This window comes from Oryctolagus cuniculus, chromosome 5 (genome assembly GCF_051225735.1).
Source record: "Oryctolagus cuniculus isolate XC-2025 breed Fujian yellow rabbit chromosome 5, ASM5122573v1, whole genome shotgun sequence".
In the NCBI taxonomy this organism is placed as follows: Eukaryota; Metazoa; Chordata; class Mammalia; order Lagomorpha; family Leporidae; genus Oryctolagus; species Oryctolagus cuniculus.
This window is the reverse complement of record NC_142871.1, coordinates 27746-48870: the sequence shown is the minus strand read 5'-3', so window position 1 is coordinate 48870 and position 21125 is coordinate 27746. Positions and strand designations below refer to the sequence as shown.

The following is a 21125-nucleotide window of genomic DNA, read 5'->3' as shown; positions in this document are numbered from 1 at the left end:
GTTTAGACTAGAAAGAACTCATCCTAAAATAAAAAGACCCCGAGGCAAATGTTAACTTGCCAAGGTTACACCTCTAGTTGGTTTAAAAAACTTTTTTCAATTATTAACTTTCCTTACTTCCAGAAAGCACCAATTAGAAAAGGCTATGGAGAGGAGGCCCCGCCCCGGAACTCCGACGAGCTCCGCCCCTCATTTCCCTTGAGCCCAGCGCCCAGGAGAAACCGGAAGGATCCCGCGCCCACACTTACCATGGCCGCGCCTTCAGCGCGTGCAGCCTGCTGACGCCGCGGACAGAACTGGCGGAAGTGACATTATCAGCGCGCGCCTGGAGTTCGGTGGGGTCGGGTAGGGTTGCTGTGGCGGGGCCTGAGCAGCCTGCGGCTTAACTTCGCTTCCGCAGGCCCTTGATGATCTCTGCCGGCACCCAGGTACCTGGCCCTTTAACTCTCTCTCTTTTTCGAGGGCGCTGGCGGAGGCGGCCGCTGCAGCGAGGCCCAGGGGCGGTGGCGGGCGGAGACGCGGAATGGGCGCGCAGGCCCCGCGGGGACCGAGGTTCCTCTCGCTCGAGCCGCCGCCGCTCGGGCCTGTACCGGCCGTTCGGCCGCCGCTCCATCCCGGTGCGCGGCTGTGCTGTGGGTGGAAAACGGCTTCTCCCCGCACGAGGGTGGGGCAGACCCGGAGCCTGCGCCGCCTGGCTGGCACCCTCCGCCCATCCTCTCTGGCCGGTGCCCGCTGGCTTCGCTACCCGCAGGGGTCGGTTTTATTTTACAGTCGCGCGTGACACTTGCTAACGATTTGTGGAAGTCCGAGCTTTAGGCGCGGTGGACGTCCGAGGCAGACGCGCACCTCTGTCCTTAGACGGCCAGGGAGGCCCCTCGGGGAGAGGATCCCGCCTGGCTGCGTGTGCGGACGCGGGAGTAGACAGAGTTCATTGGATGACCTCAGGAGACACGCAGCCTGGTCTTGGGTTTCCGGAAGATGAAGACCTTGCACGCGAGCCTCTGTTGAAGGGAGAGTCAGTGCAGTAAGGCGCCTAACGCAGTTTCACTATGCAGGGAGGGGAAGACGGTGAGCGCGTGGCCGGGAGTGAGAGGAGCGCTCGGAACAGGGGTCTGGAACAGCCTCGTCGCAGTCGGGTGCTGTGATCCTGCCCTCATCTCTTGCCGCAGCCGTGACAGTGACCCCGAAACTGGGCTTGCGGCCCTCGGCTTCACTGCCCCGATGTATCCCCACGCGTGCCAAGCTGGGGTGCTGGTGCTGCGCCTGCTGCCCGTGTGACCCCAAGTTGCTTGCTGCTGCGCGCTGCTCTCTCCATCCTTGTCTCTCGTTTAATTTCTCTGTTGCCAGAGCCGCTGATTCATGATTTCCTACTCACCTTGCCAGACCCAGGTTGCACGGTCCTTGCTTTGTGAAAACAGGCCCTCTCTTCGAGCACTCGCCTGTTAGTCCCGTCTTCTGTGGCGTACGTGCGTTCGTTCACCCATGAGCCACTACTAAAGGGCTCTCCAAGAAGTTCATGGAAAGCGTGTATCGTGAAAAATTATACACAGATTTCAAAATCGTTTGGACCAGACTAAACACATCTGTGATCCATTCTCTGTGTGTTCTTTGAAGTGCTGTTGTATGGGCAAGACCTGGTGCTGGGTACAGGTTACAGGCGTGCGTGCTGGTTTCTGAGATGAACTTCGCGGGTATCTGATTTTGTTACTAGTAGAGCAGTCGTTACGCGGTTGCATGTGGAACTACTTGATGCCGACAGTGTCCTCTTCGTCTGTACATCAACAGCACTTCTGTTACTACAGCAACGTCTAAAGAAAGTACAGTTTTCTTACATCTTTGGTACATTTCTTTTCAGAAGTTGAGCTTTTTGTGTGTGTCTGTTTTTCAGTGATGAGCATATAGGATAGACAGCTTTTGGGGCCCTTTGCCCTCTCAGAGTGATGATTCTTCCGGTCATCCAGCATGCATCTGAGTGCTTACTCTACCAGCACAACTTGAGGTGCACATGGGTCTTTGAACAACTTGACCCCTGAGACCTATGAGCGCTATGTTGGAATGAAAACCAATAATGGTAGCTAACATTGTTCTGTGTTTGTACTTGATGTTTTATTTTAACTCAGCCAGCCCACCCCCATGGTGCTCAGTCAGTTCTCACAGCCAGCACGTTGGAGTGAACTGTGCTGAAAAGTTTTTCACTAGTCGCTTGGTTCTTTCATCAGGAAGTAGTTTCAGGAGATGGTAGAAATGATTGAGAAAAGCCAGATATAGGCACAGTTTGTGGCTAATGTATTCTAAAGAGGTAAGATTGCTGTATTTATAAAAATATCTTATTTATCATTGTGTCTGCACAGCTTCTTTCACGCCAAACTATATTGGGTACAACTCAGTATTTATTGAGCTTTATGTCCAAGACATTACAGAGGCTATAAAATTGAGCAGCATATTTATACACCTGAACTTGGCCTTAGCACTGTGCTGTGTGTACCATGCCTCATAAATATTATGCCTTGATAGCACATTTTCCTTGGGAATTATCTAGGTGTGTTCCTCCAAAAGCTTTTTTTTTTTCATTTAAGATTTATTATATTTATTTGAAAGAATTAGAGAGAAAGAGATCTTCCATCTGCTGGTTCACTCCCCAAATGGCCGCCAGGAGCCAGGAGCTTCCTCTGTGTCTCCCACGTGGGTGCAGGGGCCCAAAGCCTTGGGCCATACGCTACTGCTTTCCCAGGCCATAGCAGAGAGCTAGATCAGAAGTAGAGCAGCTGAGACTTGAACCGGTGCCTATATGGGGTGCCGGCACCTGCATCACAGCGTCAGCCCCCTCCAAAAGCTTTTAACTCTGGGTATGACTCCTTGATTTTGAGCTTTATCAGACAGTTTAAACGTGTAAGAAGTTGTTTTTTGTTTGTTTTGCAGTTTTGGACCTAATCGTAGGAAACATGAAAAGAATAATGCTTTAGGATTGTAAAGTAAAAAGAAATGCATTCCCAAATAGCTTCACTGGTCTCCTTGTTTATGTTCTGTGTAGCACAAAACTGGCTTGTGAGACTGTGCATGTTAGCTGTATCCTCACATTAGACCTCCATCTCTTTCAGTGCAACATCACTGCTTCCTGGTGGCTGAGGATAACCCCGATAATTGAGGAGGTTGCTGAGTGTGTGTTGGGGATGATCAAAGAAGACTGAATGCTGACACGAGTTCCAGGTCAAGAGATTCTGGTTTGCTAAGAAGTGGACACAATGGACCAGAACAGCAGCCTGCCCCCGTATGCTCAGGGCTTGGCCTCCCCTCAGGTAATAGTGCTGGCCTGGGTGCCGGGAGCCTGGACCTCTTGGCTTCCAGGAATGTCATTACAGGGAAGGGAGGTCTGATATCGAAAGTGGTTTTGGTATGTTTTCTAAGCCCCCGATCCTGGGAGAGGTTCTGTTTGGCTTTGTTTAGGCGCAGTAGTGCTTTATTTGTGGAGTTTGGAAGCTAAATTATGTATTTGTCTAGAAAACATTCCTTGAAGAAATACTTTTGAGATTGTACAAATGAGTATAGGTTTTTAAATTTTGAAAGTCACTCTTGCCAAATTGCTTTTTATTTTTTCCCATTTGTGTTGAAAGTGCTAAATTTAATCTCTGAGGTATAACTTATATAGAGAGAAAACATCCATTTTAAGTGCATGCTTTAATTGTATACACCTGTGTAAATGACAGAGCATTTCAGTTACCCTAAAAAGTCCCTTCTGGCCCTTTCACAGTCACTCTCCTGCCTCACATAACTTATAAATTTGCTGTTTAATGCCAATGATTAGTTTTGCCATTTTGGAATTTCACGTGAATGGAAAGCAGTGTTTTTTCTGTTTTGTTTTTTAAAGATTCATTTATTTGAAAGAGTTACACAGAGAAAGAAGGAGAGGCAGAGAGAGAGGTCTTCCATCCACTGGTCCACTCCCCAGATGGCCGCAATGGCCGGAGCTGTGCCAATCCAGAGCCAGGAGCTTCCTCTGGGTGTCCCCACGTGCGTACAGGGGCCCAAGGACTTGGGCCATGTTCTACTGCTTTCCCAGGCCATAGCAGAGAGCTGGATAGGAAGTGGAGCAGCCAGGACTTGAACCGGCACCCATACGGGATGCTGGCACTTTAGGTGGTGACTTCACCCGCTACACCATAGCACTGGCTGCAGTGTGCTTTCTTGTGTGTCTTGCTTTCTTTCCCCAGTATAGCTGTTGTGCATCAATGGTTAATTGCTTTTCATTGCCAAGTAGTCCCACACTGTATGGATATGCCCTGGTTGAGCCTTTCTTCATCTGTTGACACTGAGGATGTTTCCAGTTTGGGAGCTATTAAAGAGAAAGGAAGTATAAACATTTGTATTCACTGTGTTTTTATTTCTTTTGAGTAAACACTTAGCAGTGGTGTTACAAGGTCGTACATAGGCATGTGTGTTAGCTGTTAAAAATTGGTTGTTTTCTAAAGTGGCTGTGCCGTTTTCCACTTCTGTCAGCAGTGCAGAAGAGTTTCAGTTGCTCTACAGCCTTACTTACACTTTGGGCTGTTAGTCTTTACTTTTAGCTTCTTAGTAGTATTTCATTGTGACTTTATTTATTTATTTAAAAGATTTGTTTATTTGAAAGGCAGAGCGACACAGATGGAGGGAGGGAGGGAGAGATTCTTCCATCCACTGATTCGCTCCCCAAAAGGCTGCAATGGCTGGGGTGGGCCAGACCAAAACCAAGAGCCTAGAGCTCCATCTGGGTCTCTCTTGAGAGTAGCAGGGGTGCAGGCACTTAGGCCATCTTCTGCTGCTTTCCCAGGTGCATTAGCAGGAAGCTGGATTGGAAGTGGAGCAGCCAAGACTTGAACCAGTACTTGTATGGAATGCTGGTGTTGCAGGCCATGGCAAAACCCACTGTGCACCACAACGTTGGCCCCCTCATTGTGATTTTTTTTTTTTTTAAGATTTATTTTATTTACTTGAAAGACAGAGTTACAGAGAGAGGTAGAGACAGAGAAGGAGGTCTTCCATCCACTGGTTCACTCCCCAGATGGCCTCAATGGCTGGAGCTGCGCCGATCCAAAGCCAGGAGCCAGGAGCTTCTTCTGGGTCTCCCACGTGGGTACAGGGACCCAAGGATTTGGGCCATCTTCTACTGCTTTCCCAGGCCTTAGCAGAAAGCTGGATCAGAAGAGGAGCAGCCGGGACTAAAACCGGCGCCTATATGGGATGCTGGCGCTTCAGGCCGGGCTTTAACCCGTTGCGCCACAGCGCCAGCCCCCCTCATTGTGATTTTAATTTGTATTTTCCCAATGGCTAACAATCCTGAGCATCTTGTTGCATATGTGTTGGCCATCTATTTGTCTTCCTTTGTAAAATGTCTTTAACCTCTGCCATTTTTATTGGCTTATTTGTTCCTGTTCTTTTATGGAGTGGTAAGAGTGCTTCATGTGTTCTGTTTACTAGTTTGAGATTCCTGTAATGTATGTACCTTACTTTTTAATTTATTTTTCTAAAGATCTCTTTTAGTTCATTTGAAAGGCAGAGTGATTGAGATCTTCCTCCGGCAGGTTCAGTTTCCAGATGGCCAAAACAGATGGGATTGAGCTAGGAGCCAGGAACTCCATCCCAGTCTCCCCCGTGGATGTCAGGGACCCAAGCACTTGAGCTGTCATCTGATGCCTCCTAAGTGCATTAGCAGGAAGGTGGATCAGAAGCAGAGAAGCCAGGACTGGACTGAGCACTGTGATATGGGATGTGAGCATCCCAAGTGGCAGCTTAACCCACTGCACCACAAAGGTGTCTTTCAAAGAGCAGAAGTTAATTTTTTTCTGAAGTCCAATTTATCATTTGTTTTCATGGTTAGTGTTTTTGTGTCCTAAGAAGACTTTTTCTCCCTGAAATCTCATAAGAGTTTCTTCTGTTACAGTTGTAGTCCTTACATGTATATCTGTGGTCCATTTAGAGTTAATTTTTACATCTGATCTAAAGTAAGGCAGATCTTTTAAAACCTGAGTCTTTTAAACTGGCCTAAGCTTTTCCCCTAGCCAACTGTTTTATGGAAATAAGTAGTAGAGGGATCAGCATTGTGGCTCAGTTGTCCTGAATGCTCTGTTTCTGATTTAGCTCCCTGCTAATGTGCCTGGGAAAGCAGCAGAAGATGGCTCAAATGCTTGCATCCCTGGCACCCCCATGGGAGGCCAGGATGGAGTTCTTGGCTCCTGGCCTTGTCCTGGACCCAGTCTGGCTATTGCAACCATTTGGCAGTGAACCCATGGATGGAAGATCTCTCTATCATGGTGCATGAAAAATAAATAAATACATCTTTTAAAAACTAATGTGACAGCTGCAGTGGAATAATGTCTGTACTATTAGGGTAACATCATAGATTTTATCCTCTTGTACTCTTTTTTTTTTTTTTTAAATATATTTTTAATTGACATATGACATTTGTATTCCCGCTATTATTTTTATTTGTTTTTGTTTTAAAGATTTATTTCATGTATTTGACAGGCACAGTTACAAGGAGAGATAGAGACAGAGATATCTTCCATCCACTGGTTCACTCCCCAAGTGGCCACAGCGGCCAGAGCTGAGCCAATCTGAAGCCAGAAGCCATTAGTATCTTCTGGGTCTCCTAGGTGGGTGCAGGGGCCCGAGGACCCCGGGCCATCCTCCGCTGCTTTCCCAGATGCATTAGCAGGGAGCTGGATTGGAAGTGGAGTAGCCAGGATTCAAACTGGCGCCCATATGGGATGCTGGCACCACAGGCGGTGGCTTTACCTGTTACGCCATAGCACCAGCCCGCTCCCCTTTTATTTTCCTGCTACTATGTTGGTGAGGCAGTTTGACACTTTTTGGGGTCTTAGATGTATTTGAGAATGTAACGAAAACTGTAGACCTTCTCCAGAAAATACACAGAATGTCGCATGTAACACTGAGGGTCACAAGGACATCATGAGCTCTTCAGTCTCTGTGGGCTCCCAGGATTTTGGTGTTGCGGGAAAGCATTGGCCTGGGTTTCAGGAAACCCTGGCTGTGATCTTGGCTCATCTACTCATGAGATCTGTGATCTTGGGCAAGTCATTTAACTTGTTTGGGTATGTCAGTTTCTTATCTTTAATATAGGAAAAATAGCTGTTTTGTGTTTCCCAAAGGCTTTTTTGTAAATTACTAAGTGTAACCTTTGTCTGTAAATACTTAGAAGTAAAAAGTAAACTGATGGAGGTAAAGCCCCACCTGCAGTGCTGGCATCCCATATGGGCACCAGTTTGAATCCTGGCTGCTCCACTTCCGATCCAGCTCTCTGCTATGGCCTGGGAAAGCAGTAGAAGATGGCCCACATGCTTGGACCCCTGCACCTGTGTGGGAGACCGGGAAGAAGCTCCTGGCTCCTGGCTTCAGATCAGCTCAGCTCTGGCCATTACAACCAGTTGAGGGTAAACCAGCAAGTAGAAAATTTTCTCTCTCTCTACCTCTCCTTCTCTCTCTGTGTAACTCTGACTTTCAGATAAATAAATAAATCTTTAAAAAAAAAAAAGTAAACATATATTTGGTAAATTTTGTTGGTTTACCCTTTTGCAAGAGCAAGTGATCAACCTTTTTGAATATTATTCCAATAATCATGATTGTGGCCAATACTTCAGTGTTTCCTGTGTGCCTATCATTGTGTTATCATCTAACCTGGAATGTATCCATTTCAATTGAGATGGGATGCTATCTATATGCTAGGATAATAGGGTTTTTTTTAAAGATTTATTTATTTATTTGAAAGTCAGAGTTACACAGAGAGAGAAGAGGAGAGGCAGAGAGAAAGAGAAGTCTTCCATCCGATGGTTCCCTCTCCCGTTGGCCACAACATCCGGAGCTGTGCCTATCCGAAGCCAGGAGCCAGGAGCTTCTTCCGGGTCTTCCACACTCATGCAGGGGCCCAAGGACTTGGGCCATCTTCTACTGCTTTCCCAGGCCATAGCAGAGAGCTGGATGGGAAGTTGGGCAGCCGGGTCTCGAACCGGCGCCCATATGGGATGCTGGTGCTTCAGGCCAGGGCGTTAACCCACTGCACCACAGTGCCAGCCCCAGGATAATAGTTTAAGCAGAGAAGTATGTTCATTCTGTTTATCTCCCTTATTCTTTCTAATGTTCTCAGATCATTATTATCTGCTAGATATGTTTGAAAGGTTAAGCAACTTTCTCAAGTTCTTGCATGTAATAAGCAGCAGTGGGATTCCAAATTGTAAGCTCTTATTTACTGTTAAAGAAGAAAGTGGGGGCTGGCGCTGTGGCGCAGCGGGTTAACGCCCTGGCCTGAAGCGCCGGCATCCCATATGGGCGCCAGTTGGAGACCCCGCTGCTCCACTTCCCATCCAGCTCTCTGCTGTGGCCTGGGAAAGCAGCAAATGGCCCAAGTCCTTGGGCCCCTGCACCAGCGTGGGAGACCCGGAAGAAGCTCTAGGCTCCTGGCTTTGGATTGGTGCAGCTCCGGCCATTGCAGCCAAATGGGGAGTGAACCATCAGATGGAAGACCTCTCTCTCTCTCTCTCTCTCTCTCTCTCTCTCTGCCTCTCCTCTCTCTGTGTAACTCTGACTTTCAAATAAATCTTTTAAAAAAAAGAAGAAAGTGATATTTCTAAGACCTTTCTGGTCAAGTTTAGTGATCCTGTTATCCCTGGAGGGGTGTCTGTCTTTATACCTCCTACCTGTTCCACCAGGCATGTTTCACAGACATGCAATACCAGCCAGTCTAACCTGGCATTTGCCTTGCTTTCCACAGGGCGCCATGACTCCTGGGATCCCCATCTTTAGTCCCATGATGCCTTACGGCACAGGACTGACACCGCAGCCTATTCAGAACACCAATAGTCTGTCTATCTTGGAAGAACAACAAAGGCAGCAGCAGCAGCAGCAACAGCAGCAGCAGCAGCAGCAGCAGCAACAACAACAACAACAGGCTGTGGCAGCCGCTGCGGCTGCGGTTCAGCAGTCTACATCCCAGCAGGCGGCGCAGGGGGTCTCAGGCCAGACACCACAGCTCTTCCATTCACAGACTCTTACAACCGCACCCTTGCCGGGCACCACTCCCCTCTACCCTTCCCCCATGACCCCCATGACCCCTATTACTCCTGCCACACCGGCCTCGGAGAGCTCTGGGATTGTACCACAGCTGCAGTGAGTACCATAGCCAGTGTTGTGGGTCTGCTGTCCCTCGCCCTGGAGCAGGGGTGGGGCATGTCCAGCACCAGGGCTGTGTAAGGCCTGTGAGGTGATCTGCTCAGGGCCTGCCAAGGCAACCTCAGGCACAACTCAAAATTCATTACATCTATAGTAGGCTGATTTTTAAGGTGATAATTTTGTATGACCTGTAAATGATGTTATAAATGCCCAAATGGCCCTTGGCAGAAAAAAGGTTCCCCACCCCTGCCCTAGAAGGTTCTCTTAGAGCTAAATTACTGTTTGTTGTTTCCAGATGGATCCATTTATTTAACAGAGTGGCACTAATGGTAATTGTGTCTCAAAATTTGCTTCACCTCTGCTTAAGAAAGCTGCCTTCCCTTTTTTCAAAAAAAAAGTTTTGTTTTGTTTCTTGTGTTTTTCTTTTTAAGATTTTACTGGGCCAGCGCTGTGGCTCAATAGGCTAATCCTCCGCCTTGTGGCGCCAGCACACCGGGTTCTAGTCCCGGTCGGGGCGCTGATTCTGTCCCGGTTGTCCCTCTTCCAGGCCAGCTCTCTGCTGTGGCCCGGGAGTGCAGTGGAGAATGGCCCAAGTCCTTGGGCCCTGCACCCACATGGGAGACCAGGATAAGCACCTGGCTCCTGCCATCGGATCAGTGCGGCGCGCTGGCCGTGGCGGCCATTGGAGGGTGAACCAACGGCAAAGGAAGACCTTTCTCTCTCTCTCTCTCTCTCTCTCTCACTGTCCACTCTGCCTGTCAAAAAAAAAAAAAAAAAAAAAAAGATTTTACTTATTTGTTTGAGATGTAGAATTACAGAGAGGGAGAGACAAAGAGAAAGGTCTCTTCCTTTTCTTCATCCACTGGTTTACTCCCCAAATAGCCGCAAGGCCGGAGCTGGGCTGATCTGAAGCCAGGAGCCAGGAACTTATTCTGGGTCTCCCACACGGGTACGGTGGCCTAGCACTTGGGCCATCTTCCACTGCTTTCCCAGACCATAAACAGAGCTGGATCAGAAGAGGAACAGCCAGGACAAGAAATGGCACCCAAATGGGATGCCAGTGCCACGGGTGGAAGCTTAGCCTACTGCGCTGCAGCACCAGCCCCCAAGTTGTCTCCCTTTTTAAGCAATGTGTTTACTTGTGTTTGTGTACCTGGGCCAATGAAACTCAGTCTGGATCTCATTGTTATTACAGACATTTCCCTGTAGCTGGTTTGCTTTATCGCAGCCTTGTGGGGCCTCTTTCCCTCATGGTGTTCTTTTATTATTTATTATTTATTTATTATTATTATTTTTTAAATTTATTTGACAGGTAGAATTATAGACAGTGAGAGAGACAGAGAGAAAGGTCTTCCTTCCATTGGTTCACTCCCCAAATGGCTGCTACGGCCAGTGCCACGCCAATCCGAAGCCAGGAGCCAGGTGATTCTTCCTGGTCTCCCAAGCGGGTGCAGGGGCCCAAGCACTTGGGCCACCCTCCACTGCCCTTCCAGGCCACAGCAGAGAGCTGGACTGGAAGAGGAGCAACCGGGACTAGAACCCGGCACCCATATGGGATGCTGGCACTGCAGGCGGAGGATTAACCAAGTGAGCCACGGCACTGGCCCCCCATCATGGTGTTTTAGCTCCTCATGCACAGTGTCAGTGCTTGTTTTTATTCAATTCATTTTTCATCATAAAATGAAGTCTGCATGTAAATCTCAAAAGATGTGTATCCTTTCTACAAGGTGAGGGTGGCTCTTTGTCCCAGGTGGGCTTCCCACCCAACTGAAGCTGATCCTGTGGATAAGAGAGGTACGGTTGGTGGCAGGAAACACAGGCAGGTGCTTCCACATGCCAGTCTGAGAAGTACACAGCTGTACTTCAGGAAGCCCATGGACAATTAAAGGGTTCCCTTTCATCACATCACCACCTCTGTTCTCTTTTCTAGTCTCTGTAGATCTGATATTTTCTGTCTGCACTTCACCCTTATTACATGTGTGCTCTTTGTGAGCTATTTCTGATCATTTTTAAATGACGTGGTACGTAATCATGGATCATACCCATGACCCAAAGACCATGATCTTGCCACCACTTTTTTTTGACTCCACACAATTTGAATTTTAGAAACAAAGTGATTTCAGCTTGGTGATTTTAGAGATCTTAGAGAGGTAAATCCTTGCTAGCTCATCTCTGTCATTCATGCAGATCTGACTCCCATGGGCCTTTGAGTTTGCCATTCTGATTTCAGTCATACATTATAACCAGTTTGGGTCTGGTGTGTGTTTCTCACCAGTGTCATAGGCTTTGTGATTCTCCACAAAGCACCAGTCAGTCACTATCTAGTAAGGGCCTATTGAGTGGGATTCACTGGCCTTGAAATCTTAGGAATTAAGGCAAGTATTTAATTAATGGAAATGGATGAGGACTATACGAGTAAATCTGCAATAAATGCACCACAGTTTACTTGAGACCATTCATAAGTGGACAGACACCTAAGTCAAGTATACAGAAGTGACTGGAAGGAAATAGATGATGTAGAAATGAGAACGTTCCTTGCATGGAACAACCTAATTGGCCTTATGATTTTGTATCAGACTGCTGTCTTCTTTTTAAAAGTATTATGAGCTGTGAATGAAGCATTCAAGAGTATTGGTTTTTGGCATTATAAGGAAAAGAACCAGAAACAACAGAGCTAGAAACTACTGGTTATATGTTTTACCCTAGAGTCAGTAGTCCCAAGATGGCCACGTTTAGGTCAGTGTGTGACTGTTAATAGATGGTTGCTTGCTAAGTAGATATTTAAAAATAAAAAAATAAAATAAAATAAAAAAGATGGTTGCTTGCATACAAAGGGCATTGCCCATTTCAAGTATATGTATTTTCAAAACCAGAGAAATAGAGAATAAAAATTTGGGTTTGCTTGTTTAAATTTTCATTACAATTTCAAAAAAAATTGTTTTTCACTGTATTCCCTTTTTAAGTTATTCATGAAATGATTTAAGAGTACTCATAAATGAAAAGGGTCCACTGGTCCCAAATTACTAACGGGGATATCCATTTATCAGAAGAAAAAGCAAGGTGTTTTTCTTTTACCCAAGGTACTGAATTTGTATTCTTCTGAATTCATTTTTTGGAGACCAATGAGAAAGTCTTGATTAATAATGGCTTTTCAGAGTTGAGGGGTGGTGTTTTTGAGCTTGTGGATGAGAGTTAAGAGGGTCTCAGTGGAAGCTAAGGACATGGCTCTGCCGACTCAGATCCTGGCTTTGCTGCTTGGTAGTCATGGGCATTGCGAGTCAATGACACTACCCTGAAACCTCAGCTTCTCTCTTGAGTGTGGAGATACTAGCAGGCACATCTGTCGTGTGTAATAAGTATGGAGGGAGAGAACATAAAATGCTCAGCATGCAGTGACACTTAACAGTAAATTTAAAACAGAGAAGGCCAATGAATGAGATTCCTAGATAATCATCTAACAACTTACCCTCTGAAAGTTAAATATGTTAAATAACTGTTAAATGTTAAATAACTGTTTTCTCTAATTTCTTGCAGAAATATTGTATCCACAGTGAATCTTGGTTGTAAACTTGACCTAAAGACCATTGCACTTCGTGCCCGAAATGCTGAATATAATCCCAAGGTTAGAGCTATTTTTATGTATTTCAAACTACATAATAACACAGAAATTTACTTGTAAAAGTCCCGATCAAAAAGTTTATGTTACGCTTTGATTTCTTAACATCAGATCTAAAGTAAAATCTACATCATTTTTATCTTAGATATTTGTGAATATAACAAGTTCATTCATTCATCTGGTATCTTGTTGACTCTGCCATGTAAGACTGTAGAAATACTCCAGGCTGCAAGATAACTTTATATGTACATTATAACAGGGAACATGTGACATCAGAGAGCAGAATATATAGCGTGACCCTATTTACATTTTAGAAACTAGGTAGGGTGGAATAATGTGGTTTATGTCGTTTCCTTCTAAATTCTTCCTGTGAGAGAACTGAGAAAGGGGCTTATGAGTAAGACACGACCGGCTGAGAAGCAGTCCATGCCCCCAGGCCTGGCAGTGAAACAGCTGAAAAGAACCAGAGAAACCAGTTTGAACTGTATGAAAATTTTTACAATGGAAAAAAAAGTTGGATATTGGTACAAGGAAGTTTTTCATAATTTTTTCTACTTTTGTATAACCTTTACATATTTCATAATTAAAAAAATTGGGGAGGGGTGATTAAGGTTTCTCATTTAAGATAGCAGCCCAAATATACATCAGAGGCTTTTGTGCTTTCATCGGTAGAAAAGATACTTTTTAGGAAATAGTGCCCATTCTATAGGACCCACCATCTGCGTCTGGAAGGAGAGGACTGGGTTGCAGGGCTGATGCTGCATAGCACAAAGAGGAAGGATGATGACCAAGTTTCTGCCCTCCCAACCTAATAATACTAGTTAATGGACCAGTAAAAATTGTGGGAGAAATCTATGGATTCAAATTAATTGGACTTTTCCTGGGATTGTGTAAACTGGAATAGCATTTTTTTTTTTATTTTGACAGGCAGAGTTAGACAGAGAGAGACACACAAAGAGAAAGGTCTTCCTTTTTCTGTTGGTTCACCCCCGAAATGGCCACCGCGGCCAGCGCGCTGCACTGATCCGAAGCCAGGAGCCAGGTGCTTCCTCCTGGTCTCCTGTGCGGGTGCAGGGCCCAAGCACTTGGGCCATCCTCCACTGCCTTCCCGGGCCACAGCAGAGAGCTGGACTGGAAGAGGAGCAACTGGGACAGAATCCGGCGCCCCAACTGGGACTAGAACCCCGGTGTGCCGGCACCGCAGGCGGAGGATTAGCCAAGTGAGCTGCAGCGCCAGCCTGGAATAGCATTTTTATAGGTAGTATCAGAAGAAGCACAACAGTTTTTAAGCTAAAATTATAAAAGCAATCTAATTTGTCAAAGAGTCATCTGGATTAGAAATATTACATGACTGTCTTGTTTTTAATTAAATATCATAAGTTAAAAATTTTGGGGAGGATCTGACAGTTTTTGGTTTTTATTATGTAACCTAGTTACTGAGGCCATTAATTCAACCCATAGTTGAGATATTTTCCTATTGAGTTACAGTTTTTGCAAGAAGTTTCTCAAAGACATAAAAAGCATAAAATGGAGTTAAAAACTTACTCTTATTTTGCATTTATATAAGTGTTTAATATATTAATGTTTTTAAAGCCCAACTGGAGGCAGAATTGTACTTCATTACATATTGAAATGAGTGTAATCTGATATTTAAACTCCCTCCAGAGTCAGAAGAGACTGATGGTTTAGTTGCCTATAAGTCAATGTTAATACAGCAGAATTTACAGTTAGAAATGCCAGTCATGATCAGCAGCAAATAGGAAGCAGAAACAAGACGCTCTGGTGAGGCTGGCAGTAAGGAGGTAGGTTTTACAGACGTCCTGACTGGGTAGAATCTCCACTCCTGGCTGCCTGCGATAGAACCAGTAAGCGTTCAGGACAAGTCTTGGCAATCAGGTATACCAAATCTGTCCTGTGGATGTGATGTTCTTAGTTCTCCTGACACTGATCAGCAGTTGGCATGCCCTCACTAATGATTCTCTTTATTTTAGCGGTTTGCTGCTGTAATCATGAGAATAAGAGAGCCACGAACCACAGCGCTGATTTTCAGTTCTGGGAAAATGGTGTGCACAGGAGCCAAGAGGTAGCCTTTCGGCATTCATTCTGAGGTCTGGGTTATGAAGGAAGAGGTGACATCTCAGGGCTTTTTGGTTATCAGGCTAGCATTTTAACTTGTTATTTCAAGAATGCCTGATTCTGATCACTTCAGATGGCACTGATTTCATTGAAGGTCGAGCATGAGTATTAGACCTGCATTACAGCTGTTCACTCTTGATAATAATTCTTTTATGTAAAACACTTTGTATCTTAACACAAATTTGTCCTCAAGTGAAAACAGTGGATCCAGGATCACAGGATTTTCCAGTTGATGATGTGAAGGATTGCAGATCTCACTGGGTGTGGCAGCCTGGCAGCAACGTGCCCGCAACGTGCCCACTGGCCACAGTGCTTGGCCTGCCCTCATGGGGACTAGTTCAGTTGTGAATGTTGGGTGATGCAGGCCTTGAGGAGTGTATCCCTGTCCTATGAGATTCCATCCTGTCCAAAGGTTAGCACTCTGGGGTCCCAACTGTCCTAAACTTTTTTAACAGAGCCCATGTACTTGGAAGAAGTCAAAAACTAAGGGACACTTAGTAACATTAGCTCATAATGAACTAAGACTTTTAAAATAAAAGTTGATTAAAATGCACTTGGAGGTATCAACCCATAGAGAAAGTTGTTGAATGAAGACAAGGCCATTGGTGTGCACGTTCTGGCTCCTGGTCTCTGGTTTTTGAGAAGGCAGGGCATGGATCTATCCTTGGCTTCCACTCCTCTTTGACCCCAGGATGTTTGCATCCCCCTGGATGAAATAAAAGCTTGGTTTATAGCACACATCTAACACTACTGTTTATTCCCAAGACAGCCTTCGTGCAGTGCCTAGCCCATTTGTACCAGGGCACCTACACACTGAGTATTACATCCAGTTGGGTAACTGTTCTAACAAGATAAGAAACAACAAATTAGATATCCGGGGGAGGGGGGGAAGCACTGGCTGTATGTTTGTGTACAAGATTGATTGATTGATTTGAAAGGCAGAGTGACAGAGTCCTTCCATCTGCAGGTTCATGAGAGCAACAGCCAAGTCTGGGTCAGGCTGAAGTGAAGAGCTAGAAACTCCATCATTGCTGCCTTTCCAGGCACATTAGCAGGAAGATGGATCAGAAGCAGAGTAGCTGAACTCCAGCAGGGGATACCGGCATCACATGCTGAGGATTTGTCCTCTGTGCCTCACCTGTGGCCCCTGCACACTTGATCTTTGTCATTTCTTTTTTTTTTTTTTTTTTAAGATTTATTTATTTTACTTGAAAGTCAGAGTTACACAGAGAGAGGAGAGGCAGAGAGAGAGAGGTCTTCCATCTGCTGGTTCACTCCCCAACTGGCTGCAATGGCGGGAGCTGTGCTGATCCGAAGCCAGGAGCTAGGAGCTTCTTCCAGGTCTCCCACATGGGTGCAGGGGCCCAAGGACTTGGGCCATCTTTTACTGCTATCCCAGGTCATAGTGAGAGCTGGATGGGAAGAGGAGCAGCCGGGGCTAGAACTGGTGCCCATATGAAATGCCAGCGCTTCAGGCCAGGGCTTTAACCTGCTGCGCCACAGCGCCGACCCCTATTTATAGCATTATTGTATGCATTTTGCTTTTCTTACATACGCTGTAAGTTTCTAAAGTATAGATTTATCCAACACATGATGTCACAAGTAAAAGGAGACTTGATATAAAAGGAATTATTGTACTGTCATATGCATGAAATAAAACATTTTTGCACCAAAATAAGCTTAATTACATTTTCTGTAAACTGTTTGAGATACCCTTGTGTGCTTTTTCCAGTAATAAAGTTCATCAGTGTTTTCTTATCAAGATGAAGCTGTCAGTTTTCAACTAAGTTCACGCAGAAATTTGTGTACCACTATGTGTGTGTGTGTATTTAGATTTATTTTACTTATTTGAAAGGCAGAGTGACAGAGAGAGGAAGAGACAGAAAGATCTTCCATCTGCTGGTTCACTCCCCAAATGGCGGCAACAGCTGGGGTTGGGCCAGGCTGAAGCCAGGAGCCTGGAACTCCATCCAGGTCTCCCATTAAAAAGGGCCATTGTCCCCTTCTTTCCCAGGTACATTTGTGGGGAGCTGGGTGGGAAGTAGAGCTTCTGGGACTCAAACCAGCACTCTCATATGGGGTGCTAGCATCACAGGTGGCAGCTTAACTCACTGTGCCACAGCACTGGCCCCCACAGTGTATTAGTGATGGCACATTTCACTTCCGTAAAATCTAGGGCTGTCAGTAATTCAGTGAATTGAAAGAGAGCATTCTGTTTTCTCTGGAGGACATAGGAATACTTGACAATAAATTGTTAATATCTGTTCTTTTATCCTGTTGAAAGGAAGATGACCAGTTTATGTGTTATTCATTTCCTAATTTGGAATTTTTAATATTACTCATCTAAATATTTATGTTAGCTGGATTAGAGTATAAAGAACTTAATTTTTTTTTTCTTTTTTCTAGTGAAGAACAGTCTAGACTAGCAGCAAGAAAATATGCCAGAGTTGTGCAGAAGCTGGGTTTTCCAGCTAAGTTCTTGGACTTCAAGATTCAGAACATGGTGGGGAGCTGTGACGTGAAGTTCCCCATACGGCTGGAAGGCCTGGTGCTCACCCACCAGCAGTTCAGCAGGTGAGCGGGGATGTACTCTGCTTGGGCTGGGACACATTTGTAATCTCCTTAGTGTGTTTCAGGATAAAACACAAGCCAGCTATGTAGGGAGTAAGAGCCGGTGAGGCATGCAGAGTTGTGATGCTGTCTCCCTATCAGCCTCCTCCTGCCACATCGGTAGCCATACCCCAAACTCCTCTGCACTGGAATGAACTTGTTTCCACTTCTGGGTTTTACCATTTTATGGCTCAGCAAATGCTTGAGTTGAATCGACAGCTTCTTGCATTAGTTTTTCCCAGTTTGAATCTTTCCTTTTAGTCAACATTATATCAGCTCTGCTGACAAAATGTGAAGTGGGTGATGGGAACATTCTTTCCATTTATTTGGGAGACTCGAGGCAGGTAGTCCTTCCCACCTTGCAGCTTCTTCTCAGCGTCACGTGGTTCTCTGTGTCCCTCGACTCACCGTGCTGTGCCGCAGGCTCATTGACCAGCATCAGCGTTCTAGGAGATGTCCACTTGAGTTCAGATACCCACCCTTGCTGCCCTTCCTCAGAGAGGCCACTCACAGACACAGGGACACCTGGTTTTCAGAACCTCTGAACTAGAAAAATGAGATTATGAAGTTAGAATAGGAGGTAGCAACAGTCCATTCGATCAGACCATGTAACTGGAGTATAGTATCTGGTGTGTCACATAAATTACTTGGCCAGAATTGACAGCTAGAGGATATTCCATTTAAGGAAGTGAGATAAGATTGAAAGCAAAACTGTCTATATCAAAACAACTAGGCAAGTGTGTAAAGGTTCCCAACACATAGACATGATAAGTGAGGAGATGGAAATGCTAATTACCCTGTTTGATCATACACCTTGTGCAGCTGTATCAGATTTTCTTACTGTACTCATAAATATGGACAAATATTCAATTAAAAGTAAATTTAGAAGTAGGCAAATTGTCAATGTTGGATTTTAGAAATAAAAGATTTGGGGCTGGTGTTGTGGTGTGTGTAGTGGGTAAAACTGCTCCATATCGGCGCCAGTTCGAGACTCAGGTGCTCCATTTCTGATCCAGCTCCCTGAGAATGCACCTGGGAAAGCAGTGGAAGATGGCCCAAGTGCTTGGACCCCTGACACACCCATGTGGGAGACCAGGATGAAGCTCCTAGCTTTGGCCTGGCCAAAGATCTCTCATTCTGAACTCTGCCTTTCAAATAAATAAATCAATCTTTAAAAAAGAAATAAATGATTTTACGTAGATTTATCTAAACTCAGGCAGAATCACTCTTTGTAAGAACTGCATTCTACAGAACAAATGCACAGCTCCTCTTCTCAGAAAGAGGAGCTGGTGAAGTGACAGGGCAGCCAGCCACTGGCTGGTCCAGGTGTGGATGCAGCTCCGGCTCGCTTGCTGTAAGTGCTCTCTTCCTGGATGTGTTGTGCAGTGAGTGGGCTTGTTGAGGTATTAAACCCTCAAGCATGGGAAACTTCATTTCTAATCTGTTTTTGCCGTTTTCCTTCTAGTTATGAGCCAGAGTTATTTCCTGGTTTAATCTACAGAATGATCAAACCCAGAATCGTTCTCCTTATTTTTGTTTCTGGGAAAGTTGTATTAACAGGTAAGTTCAAATGGGAATTAGCACCTGAAAGTTTGAATGAATTTAAAGGTGGGCATTTTCTCAGAGCTGAAAGGAATTTCACAGCATTGAATAGTTGGCTACCAACCTTTATCTTCTTTCCCCTACTCTTACTCTATGAGAAAAGTACCTACTGCTGGGAAGAAATCAGAGCAGGGGGATGTGACAAAGCCCTGCTGGGCCTTCAGTCAAAGCATGACCTCCATTTATACTGGGGAGGGGAAATGAGCCTGGCATTGGGTAAGAGCAGGTATCTTCCATGGGTTTGTCAGCAGTGTCATGAGAACAAAGGGAGATTCAGAAGCACTGACTTGAAGGCAGTAGTTGGGACGTTAAGATCCAGTCACTCTCGCTGCTGCCCTGCCAGGATACTCTGATTGTGTAGCAATGAGCTGTAGAGTGGGAGGCTGGAGTCCCCATAAGCATTGCTGTTGTAATGTAGAAAATCATTTTAAGAAAATACTTTAGAGGGGCTGGAATTGGGATGTAGCTGGTAAAGCCGCTGCCTACAGTGCTAGCGTCCCTTTTGGGTGCGGGTTTGAGTCCTAGCTGCTCCACTTCAGATCCAGCTCTCTGCTATGGCCTGGAAAAGCTGTAGAAAATGGCCCAAGGCTGGCGCCGCGGCTCACTAGGCTAATCCTCTGCCTTGCGGCGCCGGCACACCGGGTTCTAGTCCCGGTTGGGGCGCCGGATTCTGTCCCGGTTGCCCCTCTTCCAGGCCAGCTCTCTGCTATGGCCCGGGAGTGCAGTGGAGGATGGCCCAAGTGCTTGGGCCGTGCACCCCATGGGAGACCAGGAGAGGTACCTGGCTCCTGGCTTCGGATCAGCGTGGTGCGCCAGCCACAGCGTGCCGGCCGTGGCGGCCATTGGAGGGTGAACCAACGGCAAAGGAAGACCTTTCTCTCTCTCTCTCTCACTGTCCACCCTGCCTGTAAAAAAAAAAAAAAAAGAAAAAAAACTATGAAAAAAAGAAAATGGCCCACGCCCTTGGGCCCCTGCACCCACATGGGAGACCTGGAAGAAGCTTCTGGCTCCTGGCTTCGGATTGGCCCAGATCCAGCCATTGCAGCCATCTGAGGAGTGATTGGGGTATGATAAGGGATGCCACCATTAAAGTTTCAATGCCTATAATTGTAAAAGTGAGTATGGAGAAAATTGTGCTTGCAGTTTTGTTTTAAGATAATAATTTTACCACCTTAAGATGTTGAGAAATGCGTTTTCACACTCTTGCCTTTGTAGGTGCTAAAGTCAGAGCAGAAATCTATGAAGCATTTGAAAACATCTACCCTATTCTAAAGGGATTCCGGAAGACGACGTAATAGCTGTCATGTACTTCTGCCTCCCCTACCCACATGTTTTTTAAAGAAATCAGTTTGGTACCTTTCAATGGTGGTGTTGAGAAGATGGAGGTTCAGTTGCAGGTCACGGCACCAGGCGATGCTCTTTCGAGTGTGTCCCGCCAGGGGCCCTGGGAGGGCATTGTTTCTGCACTGAGAACACCACGCAGCATTACTGTGAGTTGCTCCTACTGTGCTGCTATCCGGGCAGTGCTGCCCGTTTATTTATATTTAGGTTTTAAACACTGCTGTTGACAAGTTGGTTTAAGAGACAAAACTTTTAAGTGTTAAAGCCACCTGTATAATTGATTGGACTTTTTATTTTGTTTAATTTTTCCCCATAAACCAGTTTTTATATTTCTACCAGGAAAGTAAAAATCTTTTTTAAAAGTGTTGTTTTTCTAATTTGTAACTCCTAGGGGTTATTTTTGTGCCAGACACATTCCGCCTTTCCAGTATTGCAGGACAGAATGAATAGATATATTAATGAAAACAAATGGCTGTACATATTGTTCTTTCTTCAGAGTACTCTGTACAATAAATGCAGTTTATAAAAGTGTCCGATTGTTGTTCTGAACGACACCTTGTAAGTCATGTGATCATACTGTTTAAAAAAGTTGTATTTTAGATACAATGCTTGAAACTATTCTGGTGTGTGTCTGTCAGTATTTTGTTTATGTTGCAAGGAACGT

General features: G+C 45.5%; 2 protein-coding genes across 4 annotated transcripts in view; one reads left to right on the top strand and one right to left on the bottom strand.

The window, feature by feature from the left end:
- The first annotated feature begins 307 nt into the window (after window positions 1–307).
- TBP (TATA-box binding protein) lies at window positions 308–20992 on the top strand. 2 transcript variants are annotated; one of them, XM_002723497.6, is made up of 8 exons: window positions 308–428; window positions 3099–3296; window positions 8759–9153; window positions 12691–12778; window positions 14764–14855; window positions 17315–17482; window positions 18984–19078; window positions 20336–20992. In XM_002723497.6, the coding sequence occupies exons 2-8, from the start codon at window positions 3243–3245 to the stop codon at window positions 20413–20415; spliced, it is 972 nt and encodes a 323-aa protein (XP_002723543.1). In that variant the 5' UTR covers window positions 308–428; window positions 3099–3242; the 3' UTR covers window positions 20416–20992. The 2 variants fall into 2 exon arrangements, with proteins under 2 accessions (XP_002723543.1, XP_089188564.1); XM_089332438.1 differs by lacking the exon at window positions 8759–9153.
- Window positions 3842–21125, bottom strand: part of PDCD2 (programmed cell death 2) — a 39039-nt gene continuing 21755 nt past the window's right edge. For both annotated transcript variants that reach the window (XM_089332435.1, XM_089332436.1), the window contains one exon: window positions 3842–4330. In XM_089332435.1, coding sequence (XP_089188561.1) covers window positions 4151–4330 — 180 coding nt within the window. In that variant the 3' untranslated portion in view covers window positions 3842–4150. The remainder of the gene's footprint in view (window positions 4331–21125) is intronic.